Source organism: Larimichthys crocea, chromosome XXII (genome assembly GCF_000972845.2).
Source record: "Larimichthys crocea isolate SSNF chromosome XXII, L_crocea_2.0, whole genome shotgun sequence".
In the NCBI taxonomy this organism is placed as follows: Eukaryota; Metazoa; Chordata; class Actinopteri; family Sciaenidae; genus Larimichthys; species Larimichthys crocea.
The window spans coordinates 17,330,689-17,345,442 of record NC_040032.1 but is presented as its reverse complement, the minus strand read 5'-3'; the positions used below and the strand labels follow the sequence as shown (position 1 = coordinate 17,345,442).

The 14,754-nt window shown below is 40.4% G+C and overlaps 1 protein-coding gene across 1 annotated transcript; it reads right to left on the bottom strand.

The window, feature by feature from the left end:
- Positions 1-262: 262 nt before the first annotated feature.
- Positions 263-5,938, bottom strand: LOC104919720 (transgelin). Its single transcript, XM_010731789.3, has 5 exons — positions 5,749-5,938; positions 2,343-2,529; positions 2,081-2,252; positions 1,842-1,944; positions 263-1,710 (listed from the first exon to the last, which is right to left on the bottom strand). The coding sequence occupies exons 2-5, from the start codon at positions 2,520-2,522 to the stop codon at positions 1,560-1,562; spliced, it is 606 nt and encodes a 201-aa protein (XP_010730091.1). The 5' UTR covers positions 2,523-2,529; positions 5,749-5,938; the 3' UTR covers positions 263-1,559.
- Between the last annotated feature and the right edge of the window lie 8,816 nt (positions 5,939-14,754).

Here is a 14,754-nt window from a genome sequence, read left to right as displayed (position 1 = left end):
CTTATCTCTGCTGCGTGGTGTACTGCTCATGTTCAAAGCAAACAAGGCGCAGTTTTATACTATAGTTACCTGCACAAACTCTGACATGTTTATCGTGGGTTGCTATGTACACTACTTAATCTCTTTTACTATTTACCAAGTGCAACCAGGCGATGAAGGATCACACAGTGATTTTGGCACAGTGTGTGATTAATATTGATCATCAGTAGATGTGTGCACTAAGCCTACTAATGTCGTTGTTATTCATCACACGAGAGACTTCTTTACAGGTAAATCAAACTTTATTTCAAAATCATGGTCTTTATAAATGATGCATTAAACTCTTAAACATAAATTCATATGGATTAGAAATAAGTAAACAGAGAGCGTATAACTGCAGATTGTGTTATGGAGCAGCTAAAACACACGTTATGCTGTATTTTTTATACTTTTCTTGAAACTTTTCAATTCACTTTCTAAACTTACACGATTACACTGGTGGATTTACTTCTTATAACCTATTATCTTCCAATTTTGTGCTTTACACACAACACTTATTACCTTCCAGGCTGCCACTTATTCCAACTGATTTCAGCACACAATAAATCAGACTCGAAACTGAGGCTGGTTATCTACAGCGACCGGCCACTTCATTAGGTACACCTGTACAATCCAGTGTGATCCAACACAACAATTCTGCAACAAATTCAACTTTTACGAAGTTTATAATGTTTCAGTTTTTGTCGACACCGTCAGAGAGGTCGTAATTCAACTTCATGTTCATTATTGAGGTGTTGAGTGCTGTAGTTGAACTGGACTGAATTATAGTGAAAGGTGGTTCTAATATTGTGGCCCTCTCATGTATGTAAATGAGGTGGCCAAAATATTAGAAACACCTCTCAATATAATGCAGTCCAGTTTAACACTACAGTAAACTACAACCTCAATAATAAACATAACAGTTCAATTAATACCTCTCTGACAGTGTCAATAAAAACTGAAATATTATAAGCTTCATAAAGTAGAATTTATTGCACCGTTGTTATATTGGATCACATTATAGTACAAGTGCACCTAATGAAGTGGCTGGTAAGTGCATCACATTTAACCACTTTCTCTTTATCGTTCATTTTCAAAACAAAAAGCAAACAAGTGAAACATAGGGGTCGACTTCTGAAAAGAGTTCCTGACTGCATGCTGTAAAATAAAGAATAAAGCAAACTAAATATTGGATGTGATGGATTACTCAGTATCTGCAAGCTGATTTTTGCGAGACTCTGTGTGTCTGGAAGGTAAGAAGTCTGGTTTGCAGTAAGGCAAAGGACATTTCATTTTTAGGTCGTGGGTTGAAACATGCAACTGGAATGAAAAAATATAACCTAATTTACTGTGTAAAATACTCTGTCTAAACTGTTTATGTTCATATATATGTGTGTTCAACATGGAGTCTGTGTTGTATATGTGCACATTTTCTCGTTGATCCCTGTTTTGGTCCAGTTTAGCCTTGAAAACAGTCAGATTACATTTCTCCTCACGTCCGAGGTAAGAGTCAAGAGTTTCTCCATCCTCGCTGCTCAGATTCAGGGGTTGTTGATGATCTGCCTGGGCCGTCCATAGCCTGTCATTCCAGCTTGAGATGCTCCTTTATTTGTACCCATTTGCAGGCCGATGACATTTTTGCCTTCGGTCAGCTGCTCCTCTGAGAAATCTCTTCTGTTCTCTTGAGCCTTCCTGCACACATACAAACACAGCATCTCTCAGTCCACAATCTCATCTCTCAGCAGTGAAATGAAACCTCCTTTGTTTGACCAACTCTCCACAGAGAGTGAGTAGTTTATACACGAAGGGGGGAAAACACTCACTTATGGAACCAGCTGGGGTCTCCTCTGTAGCACCCATCGCTCTTTGTTACAGCCAGACTACCCAGAGCCATCAGGGTCCTCTGGACAGCAGCCAGGTCTTTGCCTGGAAACATGCAACAATCTCACGTGAACAGAGACACAAACACATGACAGTGACCTATGCTCTCCGCCTCTGAACACAGCTTCACTTCCTCTCTAACTTTGTGGTAAACACATAACAAAACTGCCGATTGTCTTACTCTCAAAGAGGTCTACGGTCTGAAACATGTCCGTTTTGGTGATTCCATAGTTCTCTGCAGCTTTGAGGAACATGGATATCATCTCCATCTGCTTAAACGCCATGCCGGAGCTCTTGATGGCCTTGATCGGCTTGTTGGATCCGTACAGGCTGTTGATGAGCTGACCCAGCACCTGCAAACACAGAGAGAAACATGCCTAAATAAACTCTACACAATGTGAATTACAATGTGGTGTTTACATTTATGCAAACCCAACACTCACACATCCATCTTTGAGCCAGATTTGAAATCCGGTCTTGCCCGGCTCGGGCTGGCTGACTCCAGAGCCACACTGGGCGATGATCCACGCCACCAGCCTTTCCTCCAGTTCCGGGTCGTATTTCTTATCAATCTTACTCTGTACCTCGCGGGTCAGACCGTAGGCAGGACCTCTGTTTGACATGCTGATCCTGTTGGCAGGGAAAGGTGGTGTTAGATAGGCAGCTAGGTAAACAAAGTTAACTCCTTTTCAATATCGATATTTAACACATTAACAATATTCACAATCAAATTCCTGCCGTGCTCACACCCAAAGTCCTGGCCTGTAATCAGAACAAACAGGGATTTTACACACACTTCCTCATACGTGCATGTGAATGTGTTTCTATTGTGTGTGTGTGTGTGTGTGTGTGTGTGTGTGTGTGTGTCTCTGTCTGGTAACAAAGTTTGCTAAGCAGCACCAACAAAGCTCACAAATGATCACACATTAAAACCATTCATCCATTTTCTGTAACCGGCCTGAGACTATGCCAGCTAACATTGGGCGAGAGGCGGGGTACACCCCTGGATAAGTCACCAGCTCATTACAGAGCTGACACACAGAGACAAACAACCATTCACGCTCACATTTACACCTACTGGCAATTTAGTGTCACCAGTTAACCTGCGACTGTGGGAGGAAGCCACACAGGAAGGGCCTGAACTGGGGTTAAAACCAGAACCAACCTTCTTGCTGTGAAGCGACAGTGCAAACACTTGTTTAATTACTGCCAGAAGAACTACAATTAAACTACAAGAAGCACTGCTGCTCGCAGCGAAGCAACAGTCCCAAAGTCAGTGTTCCCAAAATGTTGAACTATCCCTTTAAGGCCAGAATATATGTATACATGTGTATTTTCTATGATTCAGATGAGCTGATGTGCAGATGTTTGGATAACTGACACCCCCAGACTCTGGCTTTCTATTCCCATTATCCAAACCATGTCAAGAGTTTGTACCGTGGAAGTTGCAAATGCTAAACGTCTTCAAGAATTACACCCCTGCTGTTCTCTGTAAGTAATTATGGTCGGCCTGTCTAACTTATTAATGCAGTATGAGCTTCCTGTTGGCTTTAGCGGGACCGCCTCCCCCTCCTGCTCTCTGTATCCTGTTTGCTCGTTCAGCTGTCATTTCCTTCCTCCCTCTCTGACAAAGGTAGCTATGTGTGTACAAGACTCTAAACAAAACAACACACTTCACCATGGGAACGGCCTTTAACTTAAAAACAAGAGAAGTATGTGTGCAGTTATTGCTTTTACAGATATGGCTTCTAAATTTCTAGGGAAGGAAGATGACATATGGAGATGTTTATAGCTGATAGGAAAAACCCTCCTACTCTTACAATATTTAACTTCCTGCCCACAAATGAATGGCATGCTCTGCAAATATAGAGAAAGCATGAGGCTGGAGGTATCATGTAGGATTGCGTGCATATGTGTAAGAATCTGTGTTGTATTTCTGCAGATATAAAGTAGTTTTATTAAGTCCTCGAGGGCAGAAACACATACCTTTTGCAAATCAGAAGCTTGCTGGTCTTACACAATACGTGTTGACAGATTGACAAATCATCTTTGTGTCTAACAACTCCACACTGGAGCCCCAGCTGCCAGAGATCACTCTTTTGTCTTTGTTCATTGTCTGAAGTTGCAGTGGTTATATGAGCATGCAGAGGAGCAGCGTCTTCCTGTTTGCCAAGTTGTTCCAAAAACCAGAAACAAGGGTGAATTAAATATCTAAACATTCACACACATCCAAAAGTCTCTTTCTCAATCACGGGACTTCCATCTGTGGTATGTCCTAGCACGCCCGGAGAACATCCAGCTGCTGCAAACATCAGGACTTATCTCTGCGTGCAGTGAGCGATGAGGGATGATGAAGTCAGGGAGTCTACTCTTTTTCAGATCGACCCTCGGTCTAATCTGCACTTTGTTCTCTGAACTCCTCACGTAAAACTTCTGGATCGGATATCTTAAGATTAGGTCAGGATTTTACAGTAAAGTAGACAGTAAACAAGCAGAGTGTGTGTACAGGTGTTGGAGTGTGTGTTTTAGATTATGTAGATTTGTGGATGTTAAGAAACTAACTGGGAGGAGCCCACTGGGAACATTTTGTAATCATAGAGTCACAGTTAAAGTACGCCACGAAAAGCAACAGCTATGACGCTACCGTGGAGATTCCTAAATTGAAATATCATAAAATGGGTGATGTATTGCTTCTTATACATGCTTTAACAAGCAGTAACACATCTTAATTTTTAATAAATATGTTTGTAAATAGCCTCAAAGCTTTTATGAATGAACCTTTGCTCTGTGTACATGTCACCACACATTAAATTAGCTTTCTGGCCTACAAACTACTATCAAACAACAATATTTTTACATTTACAGGCCTTAAACCACATCAGCTTCACTACAAATCACATCATAGGTCTTTATTTTTTATATTTTATTAAAGACTGCCTCCTCCTCTGTGCTTCGCCCACTGATCCCTGATGCCACTTGAGGGTTAAGCATCTTGACTCAGAAGATGTTACTGTTATCGTCGTCATTCTCATCCCCCGCCCCAAATTCTTCAACTTTTACATCACAGTGGTCGACTCATTTTAAAACCATTTCCTACTCATAATTATTCATTCCGCTCCAACGGCTAAAAAAGTTGGTCTGAAACCATTTTTGTGACGTGAGCTGGTTCGCATGAATATTTCTTACAATGTTCACGGCCATGTTTCTCTGACATCCTGCACAGTCCCAGCTGCTGCTGACCCAGACTGTTAATTCAGCATTTCTACCTTTATCACTGAAGACTAGTGAGAACAGCCCAAACACCACCTGAAGTCACGCTCCTTAGGTTACCCAATAGTCCAAAGAACTTGCTTGCATGCACATAAAACTTTATCCGTGATCCAAACATATGTGACAACCCATGCACGAGTTTTACTGCCTGAACCGGCGGGGCCTGGTTTTCAGAGCACAAATTAAACTAGAAAATTACATATTATTAGACTAGTAGTGGCTACATGTTAAGGGCAGGCTGAAGCTGAAGCTGTGAGGCCTTGGAGTGTGAGAGTGCTGAAAACAAGTAGATAAGAAACACAAGAATTTAAGATCAGCTCATTCAAGGGGTCTAATCCACACGGAAGAAACTAAACATTAACTCAGTGTTTATTCTCTGTATCAAGCACGAGCAGAGAGGGGAAGCGACAGACAGCGAGGGTGGGGTATGTGATGCATTACACTTTTAATGCTTCCTGCAGTTAACCAGAAACTTAAAAGCGCCAAAGAAATGTTTTCACTCTCGTGAGAAACCAGAAAACTGAGATTGATGAGTGAAGTCCAGAGAAAAACAACAAGAAAAAGGAGGTGTTTACTTACTTTGTGTTGAAGCTTTCAGGTGAATTACAGGTGAGTTTGGGCTTGTGTTCCTGCTCTTCTTCTTCCTTACAACACAGTGCAGAGTGCACTGTATAGGACTGCCAACATAAGTACAGCAAACACCCTTGTCTGTGATATATGACTTCACCACATTCAACAGAAATAGGGAGAGAGAAAGAGAGAGAGATACGCCTTCGAGGTCCTCTTATTTCACTCCATGACCCGCCCCTTTTCTCTTTCTCTTTTTCCCCACTCAAATTGTAATTCCTTATTTAGGAGAAGGACGGGGAAGGGAAAAAAAAAGAGGACATGTGACTGGAGAGTTTGGTGTGGTCACTGAGAAGAATTCTCCAAATTTCTAACTCTACCACTAAAAGAACGAGAAAGGATTAGGAGGGAGAGGGATGATGAAAAAAATCCTCGAGAACAGTGCAGTTTCCTTTTTCTTCTTTTTTCTTTTTGAGGGAAGCACAAGAAGGCAGTCAGAGTAATTAGAGAGCAGTGAAGATTATTTATTGCCTTAATTCAAAGTGGTGATGTTTGTGTCTGAAACTGAAATAGGCAGCAAGAAGGCAGCTGTGGAATGTGAATCCCCTTCTCTCTGTGCGAGTTTCATGTCAAGACAATAAAGAGGAAGGGAGAGGGACAGGTCGTGGCATATCACAGAGATGTGTTTTTGTTTTTCATATGTAACATGTAAATCCTGACGACTCTTGTCAGACTGCTGTCGTATATCCAGGCGGTTTCTATGACGACAAGGACAGACCCCCCCCCCTTTGCTCCTCCGTGGCATTCCAACCATGTCAGCCTTGTCGACACGAGCAAGTCAGGACGTGGAGCGGCTTTGAGATAGGACGATGACATCAAATGTGATAACATTGTTAGGCAACGTGTGAAGTCACCCACTCACCCAGCCCATCAATGAATACATCAAGACACCCAGTTATGAGTCTGATCTTTGAACACTGGTACATCTGCGGGGTTAATGATATATGAAGCGATATTTCCTTTTTTTCTGCACATAAGCTGTAACTGCAACAAACATACAGCAGCAGTTAATGAACTGTTTTGACGTGATTAACACTCTTTATTTAATTTTGATCAGATCGAGTTTTTTTATATCAGCCTCAGCTGCACTTTGTGTTTTACACTAACTAGCAGATGGCATGCTAACACAGGTAGGTAGTCTCTGTGGCTGTGAAGTGAAGCCAACACAGAAGTGCCAAAAAAATAAATAAACTGCAGTTCCTCAAACGTCCACTTGAATTTGGCTCCAGAAGTGAGTCAGTCTCCATAAGTCCCCACGTTAAAATGTCCAACTTCACAGCAGAAATAAACATGTTTACAGCCTGGTACAAAAAACTGTTTTGGTCTCTACAGCTCATTTTCTCGTTCATGACAACTGTACTCCATGATCAAGTCGATCCCAGCTGACATTGGGCGAGAGGTGGGGTACACTCTGTGATAAACTGGTCACCAGTTCATCACAGTGTTGACGCACAGGGAATATTTCCTCTTTCCTGCACACAAGCTGTACCAGCATAACACTTGAGCATCAGTCAGCTGCAAGCTTTACTTCCTTTTTTCAGTTATTATTTGAGTTTGGTTTAATTTTGATTATAAGTAAATAATAAACTGTGAGAAAAACAGGAAAACCTGGAAGATTTAAAATAAAGTGATGCTGCTGTCACGGTTTTCTGATTTAGCATTTCCTGTTTTAAGTTGAGAGAGTTGTTCCTAATGTTGTCTTTGTTTTCTGTTTTTCTGCATCACCTGGGTTTAATTAATTCTCTTGTATTTAATCCATGTGTTTTATCTCTTTCCCTCGTCACGTGCTCTGTATTCGAACTGGCTCTTTCGCTTCTCCCCATGCTGCTGTTCCTGCTTCTAGTATATATCTTGATTTTTTTTCCACGTTGGACTAAAGTTTATTGGACTTTTGTTGGATTTAATTTGTTTTTTTCCTCAGCCGCATTTTGTTATTCTGTGTTTACCTGCCTCTTTCTGTAAGTGATTAAAGTTTCCTCTTGTTCCCTCATTCTGCATTTGGATTCGCTTTTTGTATCAAAACATCATAACAGCTGTCTTCTGTTGGACAACACTGAAAGACAAAACACTTTGCCACTTTATTTTCTGTGTTGTGATTTGGTGTTAATGTGGCGTGAGAAATGCAGTTAAACAATTTATTCAGTTATTAAAGACAAAAGTCCTTTAACATGCTTTTCATTTAATTATGCATGGTATTTCATTTTATTTCATTGATTTTGTTTTAGGCATTTCAAATATTCCATATATCAGACTTTACCCATTTTAATTAAATTAGGAAACTGATGCTTTCATCTACTTCATTTCTTTTTTATTTTCTTGACAGAACTGTGACAAAGAGTTGATTGTATTCATGCTGCTTGTTTTTTCCGATTAAGGTCAAAAACTCAAAGTTATGCAATATACTATTATACAAGACTGTGACAACTGGAAAATATTCAAAAGTGAGTCACCAGAACCAGAAGAATTTGGGGATTTTGTGCTTTAAAATGTTCAGCTGATCATCTAAAAATGTCCCGTCAATAAGATAAGCATTTGTTCTCTGTTTTGATATTTGAGCAATCATGAACAACAATGAGTGTCCTTTTAACAAATCGCTAGTTGTCATTAGACCAAATTGGCTCAGCCCGGGATGCCATGAGCCAAACCCAGCACGAAACACACCTCGGTAAGCTGCTGTATTCCCTGCCAGACTGGCCACCGCTGGTTTTGAGGGTTGTGCTCAGTCCCAGGGCCTTGGCTTTTACAATAGCCAATCAATATCTGTGCCAAGTCCCTCTAAATATGACCGTTTTTACAGGAAATGCATAAAAATGCAGACGCACTCTGCTTTCTGTTTCGTGGGGACATCTTCTGGAGCAACAAACCATTTCTAGTGTAGCTACAGTGAACTCTTTGACCCGGGGATGTTACTCGGAGGGCTGCTCATGTACGACCAGATGACAGATAGCTGTGAGTGTGTGGGGTGGGAACTCCAAAAAATTATCCAACAAACATGTAAATGGTGAAAATACACACAGATGAGAAATTCCTCATGTGGTTGAACTCTGATCGAGGGGGAAACACACCCAACTTTTCTTTCCACTCTGAGAATTTGAGTAACAGGAACAGTTCGTCCTGTCTGACTTTGCCTTTTGCCTCACTGGAGCCAGATGTATCACCTCTCCTGAACCCGATGGTGTCATGCTACACTGACCACCAGTCAAACTTGTTTACACTTTGCATCTCCACAATGCTACGTTTGCAGAAAGTAAGAAATACAGCTTGTTTTGCATATTTTTAAAAATCCAGATGCTGACCAGCCTCCTTGTGAGTCTCCACCGTCTGTTCCTGCACTACAGCAACATCTGGTGGCTCAGGAGGGCAGATAGCAGGTGACATCCACTCATTGCTTCGTCTTCTATAGTTGTAACAGCTAAAAGCAGCGCTATATTCCACACCCAGCAAGCTTTGCAATGTGATTTTGTTCAACAGGGGGTCAAAATTGACTCATTGTCCTTTAGAGTCAACGCCTGAGAACAGACGTAACAGATTTAATTTCATTTTCAGGCGCACACTGCTGGGTTTGGACGACCATGCTGGGAGCTGCTAATTGAAAAAGAGCTGCATGGTGGACAAAAACACTGTCACGTCATCAGGGTGTAAAATCTGAAGCTGTTACACAAAAAAAGAAACACACAAATAGACGTCAGAGGAAAAGTGATGCAGGTTTTTGTTGTTTCCAGCCTCTGAGCGAGGTTAAAACTGAATAATTAAAGTGCAAACCTATTTTGGGGTCTAAAAAACAAAACATCTGATGTTCCATTAAAATCTTAAAGTCTCAGCAGTTTCTGACTTTCTGAGAGTTATAAATACTCAGTTGAGTGGGCTCTCTTTGGTCAAAAATAAACACAAAAATAAGTTTTCAGCACTTTATCTTTGCTGTCAGTTCAGTTGCTTTACAGTGTTGTTAGCTTCATGGTTTTAGGGGTTGAAATACACAGTCCAGTCCACTTTGATCCAGACTGAAATATCATGTTTGATAGTTTGCATTGAAATTTGGTACAAACATTAATGCTCCCCTTCAGGATGAATTGATTTGATTTGATTAACGTTGAAGATTCTATAAAATTTCATCCAGCCCTGTAATCAAATTAAAGTTTTAATCAGCCTCAACTCTAATTTGTTGTGTTTTGCGTGAAGCAAGCTGTGAAATAAGGCCAACACAGTGCCAAAAACTGCAGTTCCTCAAACGTCCACTTGACTACAGCTATGGAAGGCTACATAACGAGTCAGTCTCCATAAGCCCCCACGTTAAAATGTCCAACTTCACAGCAGAAATGTTTACAGTCTGGTACAAAAAGTCTGGTTTCAGTTAATTTTCACGTTCATGACAACTGTACTGAGCACCTGTTCAAATAATTTATCCATCTTCCATAACCATAGTTAAAGAGGACTGGGTAAATCTTGGGCAGAACTGGTCACCAGTGCTAACCAACCACCCTCTGTTCAAATCATATCAAGGCTTAAAGTTATGCATAATTAAGAGCGTGGCCACTTTGATTGACTGGTGCCATCACAGGTGGCTTATTTGAGCTAACAGGCTTCATTCAGCCCACCTCAGCTCCACCCACGCTCATCTTCAGATTAGCTGGGAGGCGACAGAGGCAGGACTGCCAAGACGGCGACGAGGGAGCCACCACACTATGAGCTTCACAACGGCTCTTTAGAAACGTGTGGGTGACATTGCAGGTACTATCCATGTTTTATATAGTCTGTGATGAACACAACATAGCCATGTTAACTTTTAGCATGTTATGACTGATCTTATGTTGCTCCGATGTGAAGATAGATTTGAAGTTTGGAGCTTCAGAAGATCAGAAGACATGTCAAACAACATGTTATGTTAAGTTTTGGTTTGTTCCTCAGCTTAAAATGCTATGATGCTAATATTATTTAAAAAAAAACTAACATGTAGTCTACATCTTTTACTTTGTATTCGAGGCTTCGCCTGCTTGATGATTATCACAAGAATAAAATCTGAATCTTAATTTTTGGAAGCGAGCCAGGCGAGGGATGCTGTTTCTCCTTTTAACCTTTGTTAATGTATTGCTTTCATTCATTGTATTAGGCATCTGACTGAGGTCCTGATTATGTTTGCATATTTCTGTAATGGCTCCTGTGGCCAAATGCCAGCTTGAAACTAAATGCTAACGTAATTTTGTACTGTCGGTCCTTGAAACTGGGTCTCCATGTACACTGAGGAGTGTGCCAGCGGAAAGGGAAATTATTATTTCAGTTTCCTTTTCATTTTATTCAGACGCTTTCATGCATATAACATGTCCTTCCTCAGCCTCGTCTGTTGGAAAAACAACCGTCAGGACACATGATGAAGGGTTTTGCACACTGTCTACATGTACAATGTTTTGAACCAGTGTGCAGAATAATCTCTTTATCTAGACATTTCATGCACACAGGCAGAGATCAGCAGTCGTGAACTGTGAGAGGTGGGATGATGAGATCCACGTGGATGAATGGAGAAGTCCGGATTAAGACCTCAGGTGGTCCAGAGGTGCCTGATCCTTCAGGACAAAATACCAATGAGAGACAGCAGAAAACATGTTTAAATGTCTCATTTAGTCACAGCTTTTCTTCCACTTTCAGTCTGTCATTCTCTGTCAGGTGAATTATTTACACTGTTAGACAAATAATCTCTTGATCTGATTATTACCAACCAACATTAGGAGGATTTGGATGGTTTGTTTGCTTAGATTGAAGCTGTAGTTTGCAGTTTGCTCCTCTTAGAGGCGCTATGTTTCAGTGTGATCATTACCACTACACACAATTCACTTTGCTGACACTCAGCCTCTAAACTGTGACCCCTAAATGTCCATATAAATCTGCTGCTCTCCACCTTCCCCCATCTAATGCTATGAGTCGGGAAACAGCTGTGCAGGGACAAAATAAAAGCCCTGCCCTGCAATGTTCAAGGTTTAGACATGTTCATGGGGAAATGAGGTAACTTCTTGGTTCAATTCCAGCCTAAATCAGATTATTACAACCTCTCTTCCTCTAGATTTTTGTAAAAAAAATGTCACATCTGCAGTGGGAACATTTGCATCCTCTCCAGCTGTTCATTGCACAAAACTGATGGATGCTAACCACGTGAGATCTTGTGCAATTACAAAATAAGATTAGGCTTACACCTAATTTATGTGATCTGTTTATTGATCTATAGGAGGTAGAAGAAGCATGTGGAGGATGGGTGTAGAGGGAGAGCTTGTGAGCCAAAGGTTCACGGGCTACACTGTGTATTTGGATGTTATTCGGACAGATCATGCTGCAAAGGTGTTTTGGGGCCTAATACTAATACTACAGTATGTGGTTTTTCTGTCGATTGCATCCTTCTCTACATTGATCTGCTTTGTCCTTGAGTTCAGCATAATGAAACTATGCATCTGTCCTCCCCTGTGTGGTAGTGTTTTTAAAGATCTCATTGCAGAAATGCATCTTCTCTGCTCAGGTAGCTCTCTACTGAGTCTACCATTACTTCCAGAGCTGTAAAACTGCCTGTATCTACTGACTAAAAGGATTTTTAGCACCAGAGTAAAATTATATTCGTAAAACTAGTTTTTTGTTACAGTTGTTTGACAGTACAATTCACTGCCATGCAGGATTGGAAAAATAAAATCAGCATCAAATGACCCACGACTTCTCACATCATCAGCCTTTTGAAATCACCAGGCTGGTGGTGAAGCAGTGTCATGTGACGCTGAGAGGACGGCACACAAACAGATACTGCGGTAAGCAATTTCTTGGCTAATTTGGGCTCCCAGTGGAGGATTATATGTTCTTAAGTCGGATCTTTAAAGAGAAGCAGATGCGAATGTGTGCACGTACATGTATGTTTACACGTCATCCATCCGGCTGTGGAAACAGATTTAAAGGATATAGGCAGACAAAGCCTACATGTTTGTTCAGTAATATATATCATCAACTGAGGCGACTGAGGTGTCAGCATGAGTAGAGTTACAGAAGGAGACAATAAAAAGCTTTCTGGAAAATATATCTCAGTTTTTGTCAATGTTCTATTTGGCGTCAAAATCCTTTGTTGTGAAAGAAAAGTGATGAATGGGGGTCAAAGCCAGTTTCAGAGAGAGGAAGGTGTGGGAGGGATTTCCTGCAGTACAGCAGAAGACTTTCACAGATATAAACAAGGAGAAAGGGGAGCAATGACACTGGAACACTGGAATCAATGTTAAATTCAAAGGTGGAAAAGCCAGACTAGCTCCTACATGAGTGAGGACAGAGAAGGTCGGAGGAAGCCAGGTGGGCAAAATAAAACGTGGAGGTGGTGGAAGCAGTGCAAAGAGAGAGGGGTGAGTCAGGTGGAGGAGGAGAGGACCAGATGGAGACAGAGAGAGAGAGAGGGCAGAGAGACGGTGCCAAGCAGGGTTATCATGTAAGGAGTTACTTGCAGAGAGCAGAATGGAGACTGACACGGATTGATGGCCCGAGACATTAAGAGGCTCGAAGTGGAGCAGGCTCCAGAGACGAATAAGCCAACTTCAATTTCATCTTTATGAATGAGTGAAGAGGCAGAGAGGGAAATATCCAAGGAACATGGGAGAGGAATAATGAAATGATTCTTCTCCTCGTGCTGTCTTATTACTGGGATAGTAATGAATCAGCGGTGGCGAGTAGGTCGCAGAGCAGATGAAAATTTGATGAGGAGGCAAGGGTGAATGTCTGTGTAATAGATGGCAAAGGGCAATCAATCTGGTGACATTGATTCGTCGATACAGAGGAAAAATAATAATATTTTGATTTTTCTAAATTAGATATTTACCGGAGGGACAGAGTCACACTGTAAAAAAAAAAAAACCTGTTAAGTGAAAATAAAATATCATATTTCAAACAAATGTCATCAACTATAAATTTACTGAAATTTTCAATCAAAGTTTTGCAGAGAAACATTATTTATTATACAGATTATCCCTGAATTATTACGAAACACCTTTGATGGAGAAACACTGTTATGTTACAGACATTTTACAATCAAACATCTTCCATAATAATTTGTTATTTTACAGACTTTTAACTGAATTATTGCAATCAAACACCTTAAATAAAGTGAGCCACATATTTAATTACAGATAATTGCTGTAATTTTATATAAATTTGTATGTAATTTAAGAAAGCACAGAAATACTGTATAAATAATTATTAATACTATTTTTTTTCTGTACAAAAATAAGAAATAACTGTAATTTGTCATTATCGGCATAATAATATAAAACAGTTTGGTTGTAAAAAAAAAAACTACTGTAAAATTGTATTGAATATATTATATATTTTTTTATAATTTATTCATTTTTACTCTGAAAAACTCACACAGATGACAATACTGTACATGTTGCTGCTGTACAGAAAAATCTAGACTCATTTCATTAGGACTTTTTGACGTCAGTCACATCATGAGTCACATCTGGTTGTTTAGATTTAAAAAAAGACATCTACGATGGAAAAAGGCACTGGTGGTGCAGATAGTGTATCTGCTAAAGAGACTTTGAGAAAGCAAACTGAATAATCCAGACGTCAAGAAGTCCAATATCATCAATCAAATTGATTTTCTTTTCTTGCAAGCAAGCATCATTGGTAGATACTGCACCTCTAAATGACGCAGACACTGACATACAGTAGTGAAGGTAACTGGGTTTCTGTTATTTGTTATTAAGTTTAGACATTGATGCTAACTAAAGTTGCTGTGTGTGGCAAAAATATGATGTTTTTCATGGATTCCTCTGTGTGACATTGAAGAACAAACATGTCAATTTGATCAAAAACTCTGCAAATAAAAGTGAGATGACAGTGAAAGTAATCAGATGTAGTCAGTTTCCTGCATAACGTGGTGTGTTTGTGGAAAGCACTGGGTCTGATTCTGAGTCATAATACTGCAGACCTGCAGTCTGGAGTCAAGGG